This window comes from Anopheles nili, chromosome 3, assembly GCF_943737925.1.
Source record: "Anopheles nili chromosome 3, idAnoNiliSN_F5_01, whole genome shotgun sequence".
Taxonomy (NCBI): Eukaryota; Metazoa; Arthropoda; class Insecta; order Diptera; family Culicidae; genus Anopheles; species Anopheles nili.
In genome coordinates, this window is record NC_071292.1 from 32,092,932 (window position 1) to 32,116,002 (window position 23,071).

General features: G+C 48.3%; 1 protein-coding gene across 1 annotated transcript in view; it reads right to left on the reverse strand.

The window, feature by feature from the left end:
* Nucleotides 1-11,581: 11,581 nt before the first annotated feature.
* Nucleotides 11,582-23,071, reverse strand: part of LOC128724091 (uncharacterized) — a 64,649-nt gene continuing 53,159 nt past the window's right edge. The window contains exons 2-7 of the mRNA XM_053817854.1: nt 20,628-20,833; nt 18,833-18,968; nt 17,954-18,087; nt 12,276-12,398; nt 11,972-12,182; nt 11,582-11,751 (exon numbers count right to left, since the gene is read on the reverse strand). Of these exons, the coding sequence (XP_053673829.1) occupies nt 11,582-11,751; nt 11,972-12,182; nt 12,276-12,398; nt 17,954-18,087; nt 18,833-18,968; nt 20,628-20,833 (980 nt within the window). The remainder of the gene's footprint in view (nt 11,752-11,971; nt 12,183-12,275; nt 12,399-17,953; nt 18,088-18,832; nt 18,969-20,627; nt 20,834-23,071) is intronic.

Genomic DNA, 23,071 nt, shown 5'->3' on the forward strand with positions numbered 1-23,071 from the left:
CGACGAGGAAGAGGAACCGACCGGGCCCGACCGAATGGCGCCAGCTAGATAAATACGACCGTCTGCCACGCAGGGAAAAATGCCACGAGGAACGGGGGACAAAAACAAAAGTTGCTTAAAACGAAAACATCAGCACCGGAGCAGTCAACAGTGGATTTCCGCTGCCAGCTGGCTCGTGCTGGAGAAGCTTTCCTAGCTGGAACTAGCTGTTTTTCCGGCTAAAGAGTGGAACGAGATAGAGCGAAAGAGAGAGAGAGAGAGTGAGATGTACGACAGTAAAAAGAAAAAAGGAACGCATTCACAACGGAGCAAAGCCGTCATCAAAATGAACTGCTTTTGTCTTCTCGCACGTGTGTCGGTGTATGTGTCACAAAAAGGAAGGAAATGCAACGCCACTGCCAGGGCCAAAGTCAAGTGACGCGAGGACGCGTTTGTCGTGCTGTTCCTCGGAAATGCCGGGGCCAAACCCCGTGGCCCCAACTCCATCTCGCAGTCATAATGCTGATCCGTCAGCGTTTTTTTTTTGGTTGTTGTCATGGCCAACTCCGAACATTTTCCACCCAGTGACGGACCGATTGCGGAACGAAAAAGCGTCCAACGTGGGACGTTACTGGGCGCACGGTTGCGGTTCACTATTAGCGGCCCGTTTTCGGGTAATGATGACGATGATGAAGAAGACAGTCGCCGGGAACGACGCGAGATTAGCCGCGTTGGGGAGGGTTTTTTTTTCGTTCTTTCTACCCCACCCCCATGTGCGCTTTTTCCTTTCAACTGATGTGACCGTACGACGATCCCGGACTGCTAAGCGAATAATTGTCGCCCTCTCCGGACGTGGTGCTGATCGAAACGGAGGCTCAACGAACGACGCTAGCGGAGGTGATTTATCACGCTGGCACGGTGAACGCTGGGTTTGGAAGTGGCCGATGCTTCCGCTTTTCACGAGCAGTCCGTCGGTTTCGATGAGAAAACCGTCCGTCCAGCAGCAGCAGCAGTCTTCGTGGCGCGAGGGCCATTTTATAGCCGAATTAGTGTCGAAATGCTCCCTGCACGGCAAACGGAAACTCACCCAAAAAGGAAAAAGGACACACTAATCCAACGAGAATCGCTCGCTGTTGCTTTTTTTTCGAGTGTGTATGTGTGTGAGTCCACTTGCCTGCACGCGACGGTGCCCTTTGGCCGTGGGTGCATAATTTATTCGGTACCCCGTTTGTGCGCTTTTCCACCGGCGAACCGCCGAGTGCAAATGATTTGCGGATTTTTTTTCCACCCGTTTTCTTTTGCCCTCCGGTACGGGAGCTTAGCGCGCCTTCATTTTCGTACCGTGTGCCCACGGAACCGTGGATGGCAGCGGATGATTTGATTAATTGCATAAGAATGCACTCGCAAAGCTTGTGCTTTGTGTCGGTTGGCTTGAGCGCGCCGCGTCCAGCTTGAACTTGGTATGGCGCTTGAAGGTGTTTTATGGCGCTAATGGTCGTCTAGGTAACGGAGCTGGCGGTGGAAAACGTCTGCGAAGAGAGAGCGAGAGAGCGAGAAAGATTAACATTTTGATCGTTTGCCTCGTTGACGGCGAGCAACGGTTACTTTGACGTCCAGTAATCAAGATGAGTAATTATGCTTACATTTTCCGGTTGCATCGTTGGTCATGAAGCGAGGCAATGATTGTCATCAAATTACCACGATCTTCAATCATATTATTCAACTTGATCTTTTTATTTTGCAGAATGATAAACTAACTATGGCACTGTGAAATAGCCACTCGTAATGATGTAGATATTAAAGTTGATAGGGAGTAGTTTAAAAAAAATTTAATAAAGCTGTCATAGTTGCAAATTAAACAAGTGAAAAAAATTCATTTGGATTGCCCTGGGAGAAAGATTATTTAGAAACGGGGATTAAACCGATGCTCAATTAGTTTAATGGAGAATACTTGACATTTTTCTTGCCTGCCTATGAGGGCTGTCGCAGAATTATTTTAAATAAATGTGAGAAAGCTGTCATAGATGCAAAGTAAACAATAAAAACATTTTTTTGATTTGCCCTGGATGAAAGATTATTTAGAAACGGGGATTAAACCGATGCTCAATTAGTTTAATAGAAAATGCTTCACATTTTCTTTGCCTGCCTATTGAGACTGTCACAGAATTATTAAAAAAAAATGTGATAAAGCTGTAATAGTACAAATCAAACAATCAGAAAAACATTTTTGATTTACCCTGAGCCAACGATTATGAAGAACCGGAGATAAAACCGATACACAATTAGTCTAATCGAGAATGCTTGGCATTTTTCCTGCCCGCCCACAAAAGGGCCTTATTTTCTTCGTATGCATTTTTCTCGCATATAAATAGTATCCTTTTAACTAAATGACCAGTACGAGATGAAAGCTGCCCCGTAATCACTTAGCTCCCAGGGAAGTTTGTAAGCTAATACCTGCCCAGTTGCCGGTTCGAGCGAAGAACCATGCCACACACCCCGTGTAGGTCGCCGGACGGCTTTCATCCGTCGTCGTCGTCCGAAGAAATTGATCTTGTTGCATGCAGTGCAGAGCATGGAGTGCATGTTTGCATGTCCTCCGGGCGAGAGTGATTTGTTGGCAGCGTGACGTCGCCGTGGGATGAGATGGTGTGCTGCTCGGTAACAAAAACGTCGTCCAGAAACAATCGAAAACCCACCGAACTGGGTGGAAGCCCTCGAGGCGCTCTGAAGCAGGGCTTCATTTCATTTCCTTTAATTTAAACTAAAGCCATCACCATCCCGAGATGGGCTGGTTGAATGGCGGCTGGCGATGCACTCTCGTTAGATTCGATTGCAACCCGGGACCAATCCATTTGATCCTTCCACTTCCATGCCCGGTATGCTTGGGATTGCTTGGGATCGGTGAGGTGCTGCCAGGGTTCCAAGGCTCCGATCAGCTCAACTGTCGACGGGTGTTGGGTCGTCGTCGTCGTCGTCAGCAACAAGACGACATTTTCCCATTGGCTCGAGCGGAGGATTTGCCGACATCCAGTGGATGAGTAGACACAGACAGCAGCGTGCTCTGTTCAAACACAAATATCTCCGGCACATCCTCTTGCTGCAGAAGTGGAAAGCAGCAGCAAAAAAAAAATAGGATAAATAAAGGGCGAGAAAGATTAGCTTCCCGGAATGCCACACCGGCCAGGGCTCTCACCGTACGGTGGTTACTTACGATTGATTCCCGAAGGTGAAGTGTCGCTTGTCTACTCGCACTTGCCGGCTTGGTGCCAGTACGGTGGGAAAGTGCCGATGCCGATGCAGTAGCATTAGCCAACGATGTGATAACATAATGAAAAAATAACACACAACCATTCCCGGGCAGCTTTTTGCTCGTGCTCGGTGTAACGGAATGAAGCTCCACTTGGCATGGTCGGCGCTCGAATACAGTCCCGAGCCCGGCACCTCCGAACACGAGACATAAGTAAATGAGATAAACTCGTAACTTGAAGTATTTGTAGCGCCCCGGGAATGGTGCATCCGGGCGGTTCGCCCCGGTGTGGTTAAGGAGGGATTGATCGATATGAAATTGGAAGGTAGTTTTAGATAAGTAGCTTCGGTATTGGAATCGAATCTTCTGTAAACGGCATCGGGCGACGGTCGGCCAGATCGGTCGGTGACCATCTGAAATTGGCTTTCGCTCAGCTTTGGGCGGGGTGGGAAATCCTCGGCTTTGGGAAAATAAATCAACTCACGACAAATTGTGTGCGCGTTCGTTGTAAACCGAAGACGTACCGATAGGTGGGTGAAGGATTTTCATTTACTCTAGCTTCGGATAAATATGTCCTTAAAAAAACCCCCCAACATGCCAACACTCGTGTATGCAACGCATGCAGTCTGTTCATTCATTTTCAAGGAAATGAATGCCTTCCTGTCCAACGTGCCGAAGCTCTGTCAACCCGAGGACGATGCAAAAACGATCCGTGGGTGGCGTTCCGTTCCAGGAACTGGCAGTTGAGTGCCCTTGGACCATCGCGCCCCACCTGGCATGCTGGTGTTTGATCAGAAGCTGATTTCCCACCGGACTTTGTTAGGGAGAATTAACGTCGAATGTGTTGCACTGTGAGCTTGGCGAGTCGCTTGTTCCGAGTATCGTTCGTCCCCGAATCAACGTGCTTTTACTAGGGATAATAGTGAAAATGTTCGCTGAAAATGATGCACCATTTCCGACCACAGACTCCGCCAATTTAGCTGCCTGTTTTTTTTTTACCAACGGTGCAACTGCAACACATTACGGATGATTTAAGCGCACGCTTTTGTCGAGCACCGAGGTCCATATTTTAGCTTCCTTTTGTCGCTAGTCGGGGAGCATTTTTTTTCTTTTCTTCTTTCGCTCACAGGTTGATTTATTCACCTGTCTCCGTGTCGTCGCCGTTTGTCTCTCCCTCGCCCTGAATGGAGCTTAATATTTTTTTCCCACTCGCGCTTCCTTCGGATGCTCCACCTGGCGTTGAGCTTTTGTGTTTGCGGGGGATTCAAATTAACAAAGAAACGTTTGGACCCCGGAGCCATTTCCTAGCTCTCGTTCGTGGAACGGAAACACTCGCCGGTCGGCGAGATCATTAGCGAGCTGTGTGCCATTCTCTTTCAGATTTTTGTGTTTTTTTCGGGGAAATGGCGTAACCTTCGGGCTTCGAGCTTCTTTCGTACGTTAGGCTACGTTCTCATGCGAGGGCGGATGGTCGGAAATTGGAGAAAGTCAAACACCTCAGCGGCGTGCGTGCATACGATACTCGGGACGATAGATAGCTTGGGGCCTTCTTCAGCGATACTCAGCGGGTGGTTGAAGCTGAGAGGAGTGAAAGAAAATCACCCACCCCCCACTCGATATACACACACACACACACAAGTTGGCACATGCTACGGTTCGTTCTCCCCACACACACACACACACGGGCCCCAGAATTAACCGGAAAGAGGAGCCAAAGTGGAATAAAGTTATGATTTTTATTAACAATAAATGTCAACGAAATCGTGCCCGGGGAAAGGCGGAAACGATGGCGTCTCAGCGTGTTGCGGAGTTCCCCGTGGTGTGCTCGATTTTTGGAACGTGGCCACCGAAGCAAAAGCTCACCGATTTGAGGGCGAACTGGGGCCGCCCGAAAGGAAAGTCGAAGGGTCACAAGATATGTTCACCGATGTTACGATTATGATTTTCATAAGATATCACTCGCCGGGATCGAACGATCAGAGAGAAGGTCGACCAATAAGCGACCGAACAAGCTGGCCCCGGTCAACGTTCAAGCTGGGTTTTTTTCTTTCTTCTGGGGCGCCTGCGGGGGTTTGAGCGCTTTGATTAGGGGCTTGGCGTTTACGGGGGTGGGTCAATCGATTCGATGCTATCCCGAGAACGGCACACACATACATACATGGCCATTTCACCCGGTGGTGGTGGTGATGATGATGATGATGAAGTTCTTGGGTTCGCTTTATCCGTACGGTCTCGGAAATGGAGACGCCTGGTGGCTGATCAAATTGAGATATTTTTTGGGGGCCGAATTTTTCGTAACAGGAGCATACCTCGCTCTCTTGCCCGCTCTGGATTATGCGACTTCCTGGAATTGTGCTGCATTAGCTGCCCTTTTGACCGGTCTTTGAGGCGCTCCTTTTGTTCGATGGACTAAAACCTACCCCGAGGGGCTTTTAGGCTTCTCTGCAGCAGAAACAGCAACAGAATGGATTCGATCGAGCGATTCGTTGCATCGATAAGGTCCGGTAAGTTTGCTAGCTGGCTAATTGAAGAAACACGCCACTCACTCACGGTACGACCGACGCCAAGCGACGCCAAGAACGGAAACTCGAATCCACAAATAAAAAGCAGCTTGTGCCAGAACAAATCACCTCACCCGGGGCCCGATGGGAAGGCCGATAAGTATTGTTTTACGAGACGCCCTTCCGGAAAGCGACGTGTCGATGTCGGTGCGATTACGGTATCCAGGGGGCCGGTAAGTGAAACGGTTCGGTTGATAGAGCAGGTTATATTAGCATTGCCTTTGGCGTTCACCATAGCCCCTATGAGCTTAGCCGTGGTTCGGGTTTGATTGAATTCGGATTCCGTGTTTATTCAAATCGTCTTGAGCGGCATTTACATACATCATAATCGAGCGTAAGGTGCAAGCTCGAGAGCTGAAGTGAGTGCGACACACGCGCAAAAACGGAACGAAACGCCCCATATATTATTCATAAATCCTTGAGCGGGTCTTGAGCGATGGGATTGTAATTGTAAATGGGAAGTCAAACAGCCCAACACGCACAAACACTTCATCTGGCGTTCGTCATAGTCGGCATAATGCGCTGGCAAAAACAATGCTTAATCGGGAAGTTATTGCAGCAGAAATTAAGCTCCTCGAGGGCCACGGAAACACACGACGGAAGTCCGTTTGAGACGCGCGGTTTTCACTCCAGACCCGTACCAAAACGGGGTTGTTCTTTCTTCCTTTACCAGGCACTTCCTTTTTTTTCGACACCATTTTGTAATGTGTTATTGGAACAACGAACAATGTTGTGTATTTTTTCCGTTGCTTTTTGGGAGTTCATTTTTCCACCCGAGGCGTCTCCATCCGCGACGTTGATCGTTGGTTTTTTTTCCTTATCGTCTGTTTTCGTTGTTCTTATCGGTGCCGTATGGTTTGATGAATTTTGCAAAAAAAAACCGACCTGCTTTGCGTAACCTTCGAGAAGCTTCAAAACTGCGTTTTTACGCCTGTTTTGCCACTTCGCATCCAATCTTAAAGAGGCTTCCGTTTGAGCGACCCTAAGCGTTTCGTTTCGGGTTTTTCATCACGCGCACGGAAAACCGTCAGCAAACCGATGCTTCTGGGGATTTTTTTCTCGTCCTTTCGATAGGCTGGCAAAAATTGAAACAAAAAAAAAAGCTCCCAGCAAATCGGTAGAAGGCACACGAAACGGAAGTGAAGGAAGGAAGTGCACGAAAAACCAGTAGAAGAAGCAGCAAAGGAAAAAAAGCATGCGCACCCTACCGTAAAACAAATCGCGTATTTACCGTATTACTCCATAATCGATTGGGTAAATAACGACTTCTTCTGTGCAATTTGATTTTTCATCGTTGTAAACTGTTTCAGGGTGTGTTGTTTTTTTCGTCTGCGCTTCTCTCTTCCAGCTTGCCATCTGGAACGATCCGTTTCGGCGGAGGGCTGTCGAATGGCGTCTGTAAATGTGGCGCGTAAAATTCAGCACGCTGACAAACGGGCAGACCACGCCGTTCGCCGTTCTTCCGGGGTTCGAGGGCGTTTGATTAGATAAGTGATTCAATCAAAGGAAATAAAAAGAAAAAAAAGAAAAACAAGGTAGATCAGGAGCGGAACAGGAGACGGAACTGGCACGGAAGGACGAACCCCGAACTCGCTCATCAGGATGTGTTTTCGTGAACGGAGGGTTCACCGTTTAGTATCGCTGATCGTGTGATTGCTGTTTCGCAGGCGATGTTGGTCGAAGGGGAGCAAAGAACCAGAAGTGCGCAAAATGGGGAAGGTGGAAAATGGCACCCGGACGGGGGGGAAATAAAACACCAACGTAAACGCAGCCCGAGACGACAGCGAGACGGAACCGAGACAAACTAAAACTTCAAATAAGAACAAATCGCTTGGAAAATTTCCATCTTCGATTTTATTTTCCGTTCTCCCGTCTCTCGGTGAACGACTCCGGGCATCCATTGTCGGTGCGTGGGAAAACTGTGAGGGTGTAAGTGTGCATTTGCGTGTGTGTGTCTGTGAGAAGGTTTTGTTTATTTAACAGCGTAGGTGCAGGAAATCAAAAAGCAGGAGGTTTGCTTTACTGTTTTTTTGCTTGTTCCAGCGCATCGGAAGCTTCTCGGAATTATTTCATTTTTCATTTCATTTTTCTTTCGTGTCGTTTTTTTTTTGCTAAGAGTGAAAAACCTCCCTGGAGCCGTTTGCAGTGGCTACTTCGATTGTCGGTAAAACGTCACCCAACGTGTACAATGTTTCCCTGCGCAACGCTACTGTGATCGGGCAGTATGCTCAAGGCTATCATCATCAGGCGGTGCCATGATTGCGGAGGAGTCTGTCGAACGCAAACTCCTGGTCGTCAACGATGGACGCTGGAAAAGCTGTCCGTCGAGCTCGTGTTTGGGGCAGTAGAGAAAATGTAGAGAAAGAAGAGAAAAAAAAGATGCCAAAAAAAGAAGCGTTCGAAGCTTTTCAAACGACTCGACTGTTGTCGTATCATCCGTGGGTTGAATGTAATTGAGGTTTCCGGCGTACTCGGGACCCTGGAACCATCGTGCAAACATTTCTGCTCAGTGGGTGAAGAGCAGATGGACGATGGCGAAAGGTGAAAACCACACCGGTCGTTGACGGCGTATTAGCTGCCCAATAAATCAACCGAGCTGAATTGGCTCAGCTGGCAGGAGGTCGTTTCCCGGAATGGGGGATTATTTATGTTTTAAATAACGCCACTACGAGCATCTTGGAAGGTTATCCGATCTGAAGTGTACGTTGACTCTGGACGTTAAGCTAGTTATTCGAATTTTCAAAGTCATCTTTGTGGTGCATCTTAAAGGTCAAATTTTTGTATGGAAATACAGAAAACACGCACACCTTTAACAATCCAACGACGTGTCTCTCGTCACTGCATGTGTGGTGTACGATGGTGTAAAAGTAAAAAAAGAAATAACACAATGTAACCACCTCCTGCAAACACTTCTGTCTCTTTGTAGGAAAAAGCTACCGGGAGGGTGCGAAAAACAAAATACCACGACAGCCTCGCGCCCTCGGTGGGTGCTTCCCTGAGTCATTAATTACCATCCTCATAATTAATATCTTGTTTAATAATCCGAGCTTATAAATAATTAATTTTTATTATTTCCCTTTCGTCGCAGGCATACCGCATCGGGCAGCTGGCAAGAAGTAGAACGGCGCATAAAGAGTAAAACCACCCAAAGCATCCCGTGGGAGGATGCCGGTTGTCGGGATGTTAACTCGCTTCGGTTCAGTTAATTTGTGTGCTGGTGTACCGTGGATTAAACGAGGAGGGTTTTTTTTTGCTGGAACTTGAGCTTGGAGGAAAGTAAGCCAAATTCTCCCCTTTGGCAGGAATTCCAACGCGCAAACGATGTACGAAAATTAACCTCAAATAAAGTTCCCACACGTCGATAGGCTTGTTGCTGAGCGAGCGAGATGTAAGAAAAATAATGCTTTTCTAACAATTTGGCGTCCGTTTAATCAAAAGACGAACAGCTGTTCTCAAGGACCGACAATGGCTCACAGTCCTGAGGCTTTTAATTACGTGCAAATGATGTAACTCAGTTCGCTTCCAGGAAGAAAACCCAAAAGCTAGCTTTCTTCGTTCAACTGATGCGGAAGCTTATGTTATTTTTTTGTGCGTGCACACGCCTGCTCGCTGCATTATGCCAGGACGTGGTTTTTACCTACCTCGCGAAGTCCATTATTTCCGCATTGCAACTCCATCGGCTCTCGAGCTGGTTTTTTCCCCCCTAATCCAGCGTGAAACCAATCAAATTTATTATTCCTCTTCCAGCTGTGCAGAAGAATGCTTCCCCGTGGTGAGTGTCCTTATTATTTCTTTCCTGCGCCACCTCTCACGTTCGGATGTTTGCGTTCGTTTAATAGAGGCAAACGAAAGCTGGATGACAAAAAACGAAGCATGAAAAAAAAACCACACACAAACGAAAGATCTATTATTCTCATAGTTCCTCATGGTTTTATTCTTTCCCAGCTGCGTCACGAACGCTACACGGATTCAATTAGCCGGCGCTTTCCGCGCACCACTGGGTGGCTCTTGTTTTTTTTTCCTGACTTATCTTCTGGTATAATCCATTTTGCATTTACATCTCCGGCACCGGGTCCGGCTTCGTGGCTGGAATTAATATATTTTCACGCGTCCCGTTCCCTAATTGTCCCCGAAAGCGATGACAGGTCGGCTGGTAGATTGCGTTCGGTCGCATCTCGAGCACGCTTCGGAAAAATAATTACACCCCCACTTCCCGGGGCGGGCTGGCTGGCTGGCTGGCTTATCATTTATCACACTTAAAATGGTTTACAATATTTTTTTTTCCACGAGTTGCCTTGGCGCGTGTTGTCAGATTTGATCGCACGGTTCCGCCCTGATTGCCTGCTTGCTCGCTGTGTGGAGTTCCTAATTTACATTCGACTGGCTCTTAGAGGGTGTTTTTTGCTTCATTCACGCCAATCTCTCAATTTCGACAGATCCTTTTTTGGGCTTGGTTGTGAGACCAGCAAACATTCGTGCCGTTTCAATCGCATCAGCCAGCTCCGGTTGTCGCGTATTTTAGATTCTCTAAATATGTACACAATGAAAATTGTCTAACAACGATGCGCACGACTGTGTGGGAATACTGATGAGGGACATACAATATTATTATGCAACTTTAGCTGCGTCTTGCAAGGACTCCATGAGACAGAGAAACGATTTTACAAACAGAGAAATGTGGACGTTTTGAAACACTTTTTTGTCTCTAGGTTTGTTAGATTTAAAAATTAAATGCAAAACTTTCAATTCCTTCCCGATAATCAGTGTACGCGCCATCTTGTATCATAGTTAACCATGACATACCATCGGAACAAAGCATTGTGTACATAAAAAAAGGAACAAAAACGTTTATCGATGCGCGAGGATTTTCTGCTTACAAAATTTCAATGTGAACACGAAATGTCAAAAATAAAAGCCCGTGCGTTAATCGTTTGTGCATCCTTCTTCTCAAGCAGCAACACAGTGAAGCTCTAAAACAACTGCAAAAGCATCGACTGCTGGACAATTTACACGTTAGCTACACTTATGCGCTGCCATGGCAACCGTTTGCTTCGCGTTTACTTGCGTATGTGGTATGTGATGGGAGTACTATTCAGCCTAAAACCTAACCTGTTCTCATCCCATCCCGCAAGCTAAAGATGACCATTTCAGGTCTCTGTTCCTGCTCCTGACTTACCAGAACGTACGCCTTCAACCCGATGGCGATCACGAAGCGTCGTCCTTGGCGAACACCCACCCATTGGCATCGCCACCGAGCAATAACTATAACTAACTATAGACTCCGTTTCAATCAATAGCAACGACCTGTGCCTTAACATTCTACAAATGCTTCAGCAGCATTTTTCCGAGGCGTGTTGCGCCTCCATCCAGTTGAGCTAACCTTTTACCGGCTCGACCCATGGCCGAAAGCTTCACGTTTCATTCGTTGACGGGCTTGCGTCGCGTTTTGCGGTTGCAAAGTCTTTTAAATATATCATGTCGGTTTTGTGTTATACAAGTGTCTGTGGGCCACCTCCGTGGGTGTGGGCTTTGTCTCGCCATTTCGTTAAATCTAAGTACCTGCTTGGGAAAAGGGCGGCGTCCATCGTGGGCCACGAGCGACATACGACTTCCTTCGGCACGAGCACGTTGAAACGAACGAGAATTAAGCTACACAAACTCCCAAGCTACCGAGCCATCTCATCTTCCAATTGGGCTCTCGCTTAGCACGTCATTTTGATCCACCAACCGAGGTTGCAGATCAGTGCACTGGCATCCCTGAAGGACCCTCGGTCACGGCGTTCCTTCGCCAGAATCATGCCTTCAGTAGCGCTTTGAGCAGCGGGTGAGCCAAGGGCAACAGCAAGATGACCGCGGGACCAAACGTTCTGCTCAGGTGATTGATGGATCGGTGAACCCAGAGTCGGTCGATGTCGGCGAAAGCTGGCAGGGTCGAAGCTGAGCCTCCCGAGGCTGCCATATCGCCTGGTGAGAAAGAGAGTGAGAGAGAGCAAAGAAAAAACGCACAATGGATTAGATGCTGGAATGCGATACGCATTTGTGTTTTTTCTTTTTTCCTGCATGAATTTAGAGCCCTTCGTCGACCTCATTCGGCGCGATTTGATCGATTATCCTTGCGTTCGCTTTTTGGGCGCCACCGATTGGTCCTGTGGGAGCTTGTGGGAGCTTGTGCCTTCCAACTTACCCTGCAAATGCGTCATGTAGTCCTTCCGGTCGTGCTCGTTCTCGGCGTACGGTGGAAAGTGATCGTACGGGATGACGTTTCCGTTCGCCACGTTACTATTGCCGTTGCTGTTGGCGGACGATGCGGCCGAAATAACGCGTGGCCGATCCTCGTCGATCGAGCGCTCTGTCGACTGAAGATAGATGTCGTGTATTCTGGCCGCACAACGGATCTGCGAATGAATAGAGAAGGAGCAACAACAAAAATAAAAGGGGGGGATAAGTTTACACCACGCAAAAAACGAATGAAGAATAGCATCCCTTACCTTCAGCTTCCCATTCACGAAATGGTGGCTTCCGACCACAAAATGGATGCCGGCGAGCGACGTCTCGAACTCGTTCTTCCGCTCCCGGAACGGTTTGTGTGTGCGAATGTACGACGGATTAGCCTGTAAGCAGATTAGAGGAGATTGTAGAAGGATTATCCGTCGGCGCGGCGAATTGCATGATTTCGCTGGCATGCGGTTTGTGTGGGGTTGGTTTTTTTTGCTACTGGGTTTTGGGGTGAGTTGAGCATTTGGGTATTAGGGCTGGGCAAGGCATCTGTAGCTGATCTCACACATTAGTGACCAAATGGTGGCGTGGTTTATGAAGCCCCTGTTTTTATTGCGTCTTGTTCAGTTGACCATATGTAATAGCTGAATCATGCTCGTTCTGACGTACTTTAGCATTCAAAATTAATCAGTGCGATTTAAGTTTGAATTAATCATGAAGCAAAAGCTTGAATTAGTGAACAAAATATTCCAACAAAATCATTAAAACCTTTTTTTTTTTCAAATATTTAGCATCGTACGTTTCTCGAGACTGTCCAAGCAGGCTATGAATTTTGGTCAAGTCCAATTGCTAAGCGGGTTGCATACATCGCAGGCTATTTCATTAGAGTCCTTGCAATATGGAACAAGATAGAGTCCAGAAACTAATTGGAACATTTCGCTATGAATACCTGTCACGAAAACAAGGTCTCGACATTGAGTACAAATCGAAAATCCATTTAATGCTCTGTAGCAATTGTTTTCAAATGGCTTTTCATGGCTCGTTCTTCTTGCCGCACTTATTATTTCTCGTTGTATTAGCTGCAGCTACAAACGCTTACCAATATGCTCGAAGCTTTTCTAGCCCTTTCTTCTGCTGGTCGCAAGCTCACTGGTCGGCACCGGCCCCAGCGCATAAATAATTCCTTTCTGACAGTCGAGGCAACACCTTCGGCCGTATCCGGTTGCAAAACCGCCAGCCGAATGGCACCGGCGGCGAAACTTCTCTGTGTGGTGCTTCCGTCTACCTTTTTCCCGACCCGAAGGGGGTCCCGGGGTTTTCCCGGGGATTACGAGAACGCCTTTGCCATTGTCGGTGCGAGCGACCCCAACAAACGGAACCATCGCGGTCGTTACATGGTGCATTAGGAAAATTAAGGATTAGGTGAACATGATTTGTTGCACCGTCGGTTTTCACCCTCGACCGGCCCGGAGCGAACTCGAGCTGGAACAGAAGGAAAGGATAATAACACCACCGTGTGTGAGTGTGTGTGTGTGTGTGTAGTTTTCCTCCCACGCACACGTTAGTTGTCCGCGCTCGAGAGGAAAGCAAACGAAAAATGAAACGGAAAAGCAGTTGCCTTCCAACACCTCTTGGACCTTTCTCTCTCTCTCTTTTTACAAGCCCATGCTGATTATGAAAGGAAAACCGCATTTGTCTAATTGCTCGCACTCGTACACGTACAGTGGGCAGTGGGCCGGATGTGCGGTGGCATAATCTTATTAGCAGCAACAAATTAAAATAGATCGCGCCTGCAAAACGTGTGCGCGTGTGTGAAGTTTTATTTTTGAAGCGAACCTGGTAAAGCCGAGCGCCTCGTAAAGTGCAGCTTAGCATCGGGGGAAACGAGTTATGTTGTACGAGCAGAAAGGAAAATGGCTCCCACGGCTAGACGAACATAGCGCCTCAGATTACAACTCGCGCCAGAGCCCAAGGTTCACGTTCGCATTGCCAGCCGCTCGGGAGAAAAGTTGATCCACTATCACTCAACCCCCGGTGGCCGGTTCCAATTTGGGTCAGCCAAATGTGAAAACTTTCGTCGGATTTCATTCCGGCTTCGGGCGCGGTCGTACCCCCGAGAGACACATAACTCGGGCATTAGCCCAAAATAGTATCCAAAACATATTTGATCCTATTAACAAATTGTTGAAAGACCGATCCGGGATCCTTCCGGGCTACCCGTGAGGCGGGAAAAGTTTCACCCATATTTTTTTTCACTTCCCTTTTTTTACGCCCTCCTTTCGATGGTTGCCCTTCAAACGTGCCCCTGAAGATCCGACGCCAGGATGTAACCGGAGATCCTTTGATGGTCAGATAGGCGTCGCTGATGGGCGAACAAAAATTGAAACTGACCAGGGAAATAGAGAGAGAGAGAGAAAGTGAGAACATCGAGCCGATGCTGGAAGGGCTTTTGTTTTGGGCTGCCCCGGAAGGACTTTTTCCCCCGTGGAAGTCCTTCCCAAACCAGCACCGGTCGTGTTGTGTTTCGTTGGTGTGAAAAGTTTTCGGCAAAACTTTCGCCCAACCGGAGATTGTCTTTGGAAACTGTCACCCAACGCCCTGCTGGTCGGCCCAGTGGGCCACACCTTCTGGTGGCTGCTCTTGACCAGAAGGCATGCAAATAGAGCTCGACGGGTCGGCACCAAGTCAGCATACACAATGTGGCCGGTCAGTCGAATGCTGACCATACGTTGGGTGGCGTTTTCTCGAGTGGCTTTTCAAGCGGGTCAACCCGGTGCCTCGAGTGCCTTAAGACATCAAAGATCCCCAATTGCTTGGAAAACAATTTATCTTCCAGGCTCGGGGGGCTTTTTCCCACCCCAAAAAAAAACAGGAAAAACACAGAGCGTTTTGGGATCGGCTTGATAATGGACAGATAACGGAAACGGCATTTCCAATCCAGCCTACTGTGATCTCGTGTGCGTGGACACGGGGGTCAAGCATCGCACCATAACTTGACCATAACTCAATCAAAGCAACCGGTTGGGGTGGCATTTCCCATGGCAACCCGAACCGCAGGTGGGCTACGCAGGTGAGCGAGCAATGGTGAAAAATTATGAAATCTTCATCCTGAAATCTTTCACAAAACCCGGCCGGTTCGAAGGAGACCCTTGAGCCTGGCATGCCGTATCAAAACTAATAAAACTTACGATTACACTACCACCGCACACACACAAACGCACACACACACGCACCGGTCGGAAAAATCAAAGGAAAGTCCGAGATTCCACAAACATTTCCCCGGGGCGGATTAGAGGCAGGCTTCGAAGGGTTTTGCGAAACTTTTCCATCGACCAGACCGACGGGATGCGGTCAGTAGGCCTCTTCAGGTCAGCATCACTGCCCGGAGGGGGGTGTCCTTGTTGAGATCTGCCACAAGGGGTGCCTTTTTTGATTGTGCTGCCTACCCGGGGCTTGGTTACCTGCCACTCGAGCGTGCAAGCTAAAGAAAGCCAAAACTTTCACGGTCAACATTTTTGTCGTTTGACAAAAATGCTGGCCGGTAAAATATGCTGTCACCCCTTTTTCGGGGGCCGGAATTTTCCCATCCCCTGGTGGCTTTTCCACCACCCGTCGTGGAGGGGTGTTGTCCTCCCTTCGAGCCGTCGCAAAATTGGTAGGCTTTGTGGGGGGGTGAAACAAAGAAAAAAGCTTTTTCCCCGAATTTCAATCCGGCTCGCCTGTGGCATTGTGACGGGTCGGTTATCTTCAGCTCGAATCCCGAACCGATCCCGTGGTTGATTTCACGTTGCGTGGGTGTGCATAAATATGGATTTTGGAGCCGCTCGAAACTAGCCAACCAAAGTTGAACCACAAACCCGCAAACAATCGGACGCATAATCGGAGCGTTGTTCGTTCGGGGGGAGGGAGGATTTCGCCAAAAATTTGATGAAACTACGTATTTATCGCAGCAAAAAAAAAAAAACAAATCATCCACCCAAACCCCACCGCACTCGAAATGGTGCGTTAAGACAAAGCTCCCAAAAAGCCTGCTCGAAAACGGCCGATTTCCATTTCCACTGGTCGGGAAAACTTTGGCGAGCGGCTTTGGCTGTATAATTTTCTCCTGAAATTCGGCCTCACTGCCTCCGGTGAATGGATTATGCACCCGTGACGTGGCAGGAGGCCACGGTCTCCTTATCCCAAAAATCAAGCCCAGGGGCCAAAACGCCAGCCAGAAACAAATCAAACAAAGCGAAGAAAAAGCAAAAAAAAAACATAAAGCCAGGGATGGATTCCTCAAAATGAGCTTGCCTCGAGCGTGGAAGGCGGAATGAAAAGCGACGAGTGCAGTGCCGTTGTCGGCCGGTGCACGAAAAATCTGATCGAGCCCACTGAAGGGTGAAATAAGATTTGGTTCGATTGGTTGGATTGTTTCAATGGCTGGCCTTTGGCCCCGAATCCGGAGCGAGTTTCGTTGAGCGTTTCGCCCGGCGACGTTAGTTTGTTTTTCTCTCTCTTTTTTTTTTGAAAGGATCTCCACCCGAGGAACGAAAGGGACGAAAAACGCGGTGCACAGATCCTTGAAATGGAAAACCGGTGCAAAAGTCCTGGGGACGGACTCCGTGACTCCGTGGCTCGAAATGATAACAAACTTTCGGAATATTAACTTCAACGCGCGCGCTGTCAGAGAAGTTGGAAATCAGTAGTTTTTGTGGGTGAGTGTTTGAGAGTGTGTTGCTGTTTTTTGTTTTTAAGCCAGGATGTCCTATCCCTTCGGACACGTCATTTATCGGCGTAGCTGAAAACAAAATCCACAAAACACGCCCGGCTTCCGGTTTCACCGTGTCGAAGGGCCGTAAGAAAGTTTAATCTGTCTTATCTGTCAATTGTGTTTTTTGCGCGTTTATGCATGTCGTTGACATTTGCTTTGCTTTTTTTTGGGGAGCAAATTAAATTCCCTTCCGATAAGCGCGTGCTGAACGAACAGCGGAACAGCACAACTTATAATTACGGTCGAGTGAGAATCCGTCGGTGGAAAACATCGAACCCTTTTCTCTATCAGAGAGCGTCGAATGACCGTCATCGAAGGATGACTGTCATTGATTGAAGCGAAAACAAAAGCCCAACGAGTTTTGGAACGTGTTTACGCGAAAGAGAGCGTCATATTTATCCGTTAATTGGGTGTCGATTTTTTGCCTCTTTTTTTTTTGTCGTTGCTTAAACAGAGCCAAACAAATTTTGTTTATTTGCCTGGAGTTGAACTAGGGAAGGGCGCTTTAGCAGCGATGATGAACGTCCTAATGATGATTTAACGCCGTGGGGTTGTTTGTCAAAATTTAACACCTCTCACCTGCGTCACTTTCGTGGAACTAGTTTCACCTTTCGCGTCGGTCGAGTTCGTCGTGTTTCGTGATCCCAAAAACGGATCCCAGACATGCGGCCAAAAGGCGACTGGGTGGGCCATCATGGCCTTATCATGTAACGAACTGGCCCCCGGGGATCAATCAATCATCCTGACGCCACATGTGTGTGTGTGAGTATGTGGTGGGTTCGTCTGCTCGTTGTCGCACCGTTCCGGATAGTTTGCCCGACCAAGCCGGAAGAAACCACCGGAACACGGGTTTCATTGCGCAATCTTCCGAGTGTGGGAAGTTTTCCCAACCTCAACCACCACGACGATGTCGCCCGAGGGAGTTGATAAGCGCACGGTCTCTTACATCATTGGCGCACCGGTGTCGATGGCCCTATTTCCCGTGCAACCTGTGGCAACAAATACGAACCCCACGAACACGCACACAAGCTCACGTGGCTCACGTCGATGGAAAATCTATTACCGATGAAACCAGCACGTGATCGAGCGGTTTTTGATTTTAAAATGCCCATTTTCCCCGTGGTTTGGTCGGGTGCGAACTAATGAGCCGCCGAATGTGGCGCAAATAAATGGAAGTTTTTATGCGTATTTACGTACCTGCGCTTCGTTGATGTACCAGGTGAGGTTGGCCGGAGGTCGCGAGTTGTGCGACGTGCAGTTTCCACGGACGATATCCCCGACGCGGTACCGCGATCGCATGCCATGTATCGAGGGCACATGCTTCGGGACCTCTGGTGAAACGAGACCGAGAGAGAGAGAGAGAGAGACCGAAAGAGAACGAGAATATGGGAAAAATGAGCATTAATGGAATAACGGGAAAAGGGCACATGCGACCAATATTTTACAATCCCACCAGGACCACCGCAGTCCTCGAGCGGGAAGAGTGCAGTTTTCCCAATCCAACCAACGGCACAGGTAAATGCAACGTGCCTGCGGTGATGCAATTGTTGCACCACCGGCCGCGGGTTAATGTGTTCATTAATTAGCAATCTAGACAAAGTTAATGATGTCCCATTCCACCGGATACGTTTCGTGGTTGTTTGATCTCGCTTTGGTCGATCGGTGGGCTGTACGTTTATCATAAGTGAAGTGCAGCCATAATTCATCGATTCGCGATTCGTATTCCATTTCATCTGGCAGGTTGTGGGCAAATATTGTTCTTTAATTTATGATAAACCGCTTACCGGTGTACCGGGTTTTGCGGGCAAACGAGTGGAAGGACATAATTAATTCGAGCGCAACCTGAGGATGGGTTGCAAAAATGCGTGCGAATAAAAATTTGAGAAAGGATTCTGCGCGCCCGAATGAATGTTAAAACGTGGCCTTTATTACGAATAATTCGCCACTCGAATCGAACCTGTGAGTGGCTATTAATGGTCATTAATGTTTGTATGCGGCGTTTGAAGTTGTCGAATTTTGAAAGGAAGTCCGCTTGCGTGGGAAATGCCTTGTATCAGTGGAAAAAAGGATGCTTACCGCACACTTCCAGATCGCCGGTTACGATCATGGTGTGGAATGAAGGTGCATCAGCGGATACTTCGCAGCTGTATTTTCCGGACGACACCATCGACAGCCCGAGCAGCGTTAGTTGGCTTTCGTTCGAAGCGGTTCGCTGGAATTAGGAGAAAAAATTGTAGATAATGCGCTATCAGGTGTATCATTTTAAAATTGTATGTAATGGTGCAGTTTTCTTAGAATTCGTGCTCGTAACCCTTAAAGGGGATGTTATAAACGCGCTCAGATATGAAAAAGCGAAACGGGTGACTGTGATCAAAATTGTGGAATTCGTAAAAGTAATTGAAGTTATAATTTTATCTCACGAACTGAACTCGTTTGCAAAATTTGAAGAATGCAAAAATGATTGTCATCTAACCCGGGTCACTGGTTGGAAACCGTCAAAAACGGTTCCAGTAAACCCAAAGTACCTGAAAGTGGTTAATTCCGCACATATTACTTTGTGTGTGTATTTCGAAGATTCAAAGTGCCAAATATGACCCACCTCAAGTGAAGGGAAAAAATAACTTGTTTCAATTTCCCCTCCACGGGCGAAGAGCTTTTAGCGAGATCGTGTTATGAACTATGAGCCAAAAAAGCAACAACAAAAAATCCGAACCGAAACTTTTCCAGCAAAATGCTGCAATTTATCGTGCCATAAACCACACGTTACACTCGAGCGTATGGGGCGGAGGATCTTTTGCGGGCCAATTTCGCAAAAAACTATCCAGAAAAACCACGACCACGGCAGCATTCTGACTTGATCTTTAGTTTCGAAAGCAGCAGAAGCCACATTTTGTCAGTTTTATAATTTGTTCCTCCCGCTACAGCCGGTCTGTGGAGGAGAAAAATAAGGAAAACCTGGCGCCGGGCAGACAGCGGTGCAGGAGAAAGAAATATGTGGCTAGGAAAATTATACTCGTATGTGTGAGTGGGTGTGTGTGTAAAGGTGGCTTTTTCCCACTCCTGATGGAGCTTCACCTCCTGAACAAAAAAAAAAAGCTGACGCTTTACGATACCATCCCACCCTCACTTATGGCCAATTTTTTTTTTCTAAAGTTGCGTGTTACCACCCCCCCCCCTACCTTCCCCGGGTTTCACCGGCCACTTCCACCCCGTTGGCTTTCAAAGTCAAACACATTAATGCTTCTTGCGCCAGACCGGCGCAATGAGTGGCTTGTTGCCAGATTTCCCGACTTCCCAGGGTGGGGGTTGGGTGGGTTTTTCCGACATGGGTTGAAGCATTTTCTAACAGCATAAATTCATTGTGGTTTCGTCTTTACCCGGCTCCGGGAACCCACTCCGAGCTGCGAGGGTTTCCGGGTTTTCACCCAATTCGTCCGGCAAGTTCGGTGTATTAGTACGTACGTACGGGGCTCCCGGACATGTGAGGGTGTGTTTATTGCACCCGTTCGTCTCATCCCACCCGATGGCCCGGAATATTCGATGAATTATCGGGGGAGTTAGCAGAGGGCAGATAAATCTGTTCGGTGGTCCGGTGGTTCGATGTTGGAAAGCTTTTTTGTTAGCTTTCCACGCGATTACTCTCTTTTTGCCAGCATCCATCTTCCACACGATGGTCAGTTCGTTCAATTCGTGCAACAACGGAACGCTGTGTGCTGGAATTTTGTTTTCATAATCGGCCTGGTTAAGGAGAGCACGGGGCCAGTTCAGCATCTTGAACGTGCTGCGTTCGACAAACCATCCCTTAAACCTACACGATGCCAATAAATCGCCACCGTTATACGGTGAGTGTATAAATCTTCCTTCGACTTACCTTCACCTGGACGCCTTGGGCGGGAAACGTTTTCATCGGTGGGCTTTCCTTGGGCGTGTAGCGGTAGAACTCGCGCCGACCCTTGTACCACTTGACCGAGTACAGGCTCTCACCGTCCATGTCGTAGTAGCAGTGCAGTGTGGCCGTGTCCCCACGACGGACTGCCGGTGGTACCGATACCTGCACGTCTCGCAGGGCCGCTATCACTGGAAGTAGATGAAGCACGCAATGGGAGGGGAGAAAATTAGCACGTCTGAGAAATCGTTAATTACAGCACGGCACACCGCAAGATTGATGGTTCCGTCACGGTCACGGATCGGATGAGCGTCGAATCGCGTCGAGAAGGACGTTTTTTTGTTTTCCGGCAGACCCTAGCGGTTCTTTGTTTGCGACCTACGCGAACAATCGATCGAAAAAGCGGGAGTGCGGTGATGTTTTTTTATTCCCCGAACCGTAAGATTCCTTCCACGTGGCAATTAAAGCTCGGACCGGAATGTGGCATTGAGCGACAAACACAGTTCCACCTGACCGCAACCGATGTTTGCAATGGTATTTTGGGGCTTTACAGCCGTTTCACCCAACCCCCGGGGGGTGGAGCATAGCATTTGCATTCCAACGGGCGTTTCGAAAGGGGCGCCGGCCAGTTTGGAGAAAGTTCGTACCCCGGGGAACGTAATGCCTCGGGATGCTGTTGATAAGTAGCTTGCTCAAAGTATTTTATAATCAAGCAAAACTTTCCCATCGCTCATTCCCCCCCGGTGGCGATGAGAGAGAGAGAGAGAGCGAGAGAGAAGTGGAAAAAGGAAGAAAAAAAGAACGATCGTATGTATGTGTGCCCCATCGTCGGAAAATGCGGAATCCCGGAAGTCCATTCAGCGGGCACCTGGTCCTGTGCATAGTTCACGGTTCATCGAGCAGCTCGGGTAGGAGTTGGGGTTTTTTTTTTAATTTTTTCTTTCTTTTTTATGTTCCCTCCTGTGGGGTGGTTTTTATTTTCTTCTTTTCACCCGCCTACAAACTTCTCCAAGCGCAACCAAGTTGCACGTAATGGGACGTACAGCTTGTCGGCTTGTGTGACGCATGCTTTTTTTTTCTGGCAAATTTTCTCTGATTTTCCTGCAGATAGCACTCTACGCTGCTTGCTGGGAGGAGTTTTTCCAAGCGAGCTCCACCCACCCCCAGGCAAACAAGTCTCCCCGATCGATACGCGTTCCGTTCCCCGGGGCTTGCCAGGAATTGTGCAGCTTTCCATAGAACCTCTCTCTTGCTCTCTCTCTCTTTTTGCCCCAAAACTGACCGGCGATGAGTTCGGTTGAATTTTCACCTTTGATCAGTTGGCTCGTAATTAAATATTTCAAACGTCAGCTTCCTCCTCGTGGGGTGGGTGGAACGCCTCACTCATTATAATCACCTTACCGGTTTTATTCCGGTTAGAAACGGGCCCGGTTTGTGATCGAGTTTGCTTGGGGGGCGGGTTTCGAGGTATCAAACGAAACGCGGGCACGGTGGCACGGAAAATCCATAAAAATCCGTCCAAGCCCCGTTGGCCCGTTGCCATTCACCCAAAACGTTCCGTGGGTAATCAGTGACCTGTTCATGAAGCATCGGGCGCGTTCGTAAAATCTCATTTCCTTTTCGGGTGGAATCCTGACCGGTGGGTGGGAGACGGACAAATGGGGCCGGGTGGACGGATGGTTCCCGACCGGTTCCGGAAAAGGGTTCCGTTTTCCGTTCGACCGGCACGGTTCCGAACAAAGGTCCGATTGATTTCGCACGCGTCTCGGCAACGCAACGTGCAACGGGTAAGAAAACAAAAGGGATAAAAAGGATATCGCGTGGCGAAGAACAGACGGGCAGACGGGTGAAGGAAAGAAAAAAAATAGTTATACGCCTGCCAGAGACCGGAACTCGGGCCCGTATTTTGAGGAATGGATTTGGCACTCTCCGTCCGTGGGTTGACATTAACATTTCCGTCACGTGCCCTTCGGAAAAGGTGCCTTGTTCCGGTGCCGCGTTGCCGGATCCTGCGGGCTAATCTGGGTTGGTGATTGGTGGGAGGGTGAGTGGGAGGAGGGGGGTGAAAATTTTCATTCCACCCATCCCACCCGTCGTCGGCACGGAACGAATGTGGAGAAAACCGAGAAAGAGAGCAAAAAATAAACGCCCGTCCAACGATGAAAGGATTCCATTGCGCGGTAATTTCATTAACCCGTCGGTGCTCGAACGCCACGGTAATGAAGGACAGCTGTCCGGTATGTCCGGGACCGGGTTGATCAATGTGGTGGGCACGGGAATAAAGACAATCAGCAGACATTTCGGGATGTTAGCCAACACGCCCGTAGTTCCAAAAAACCCGCCAAAACGCTGAGGGTTCGATGCGGAAATTTCAACTGCAGCTTGAGGGATTAAAACATGCATTATGAAGGAGAATTTCATTCATTTTC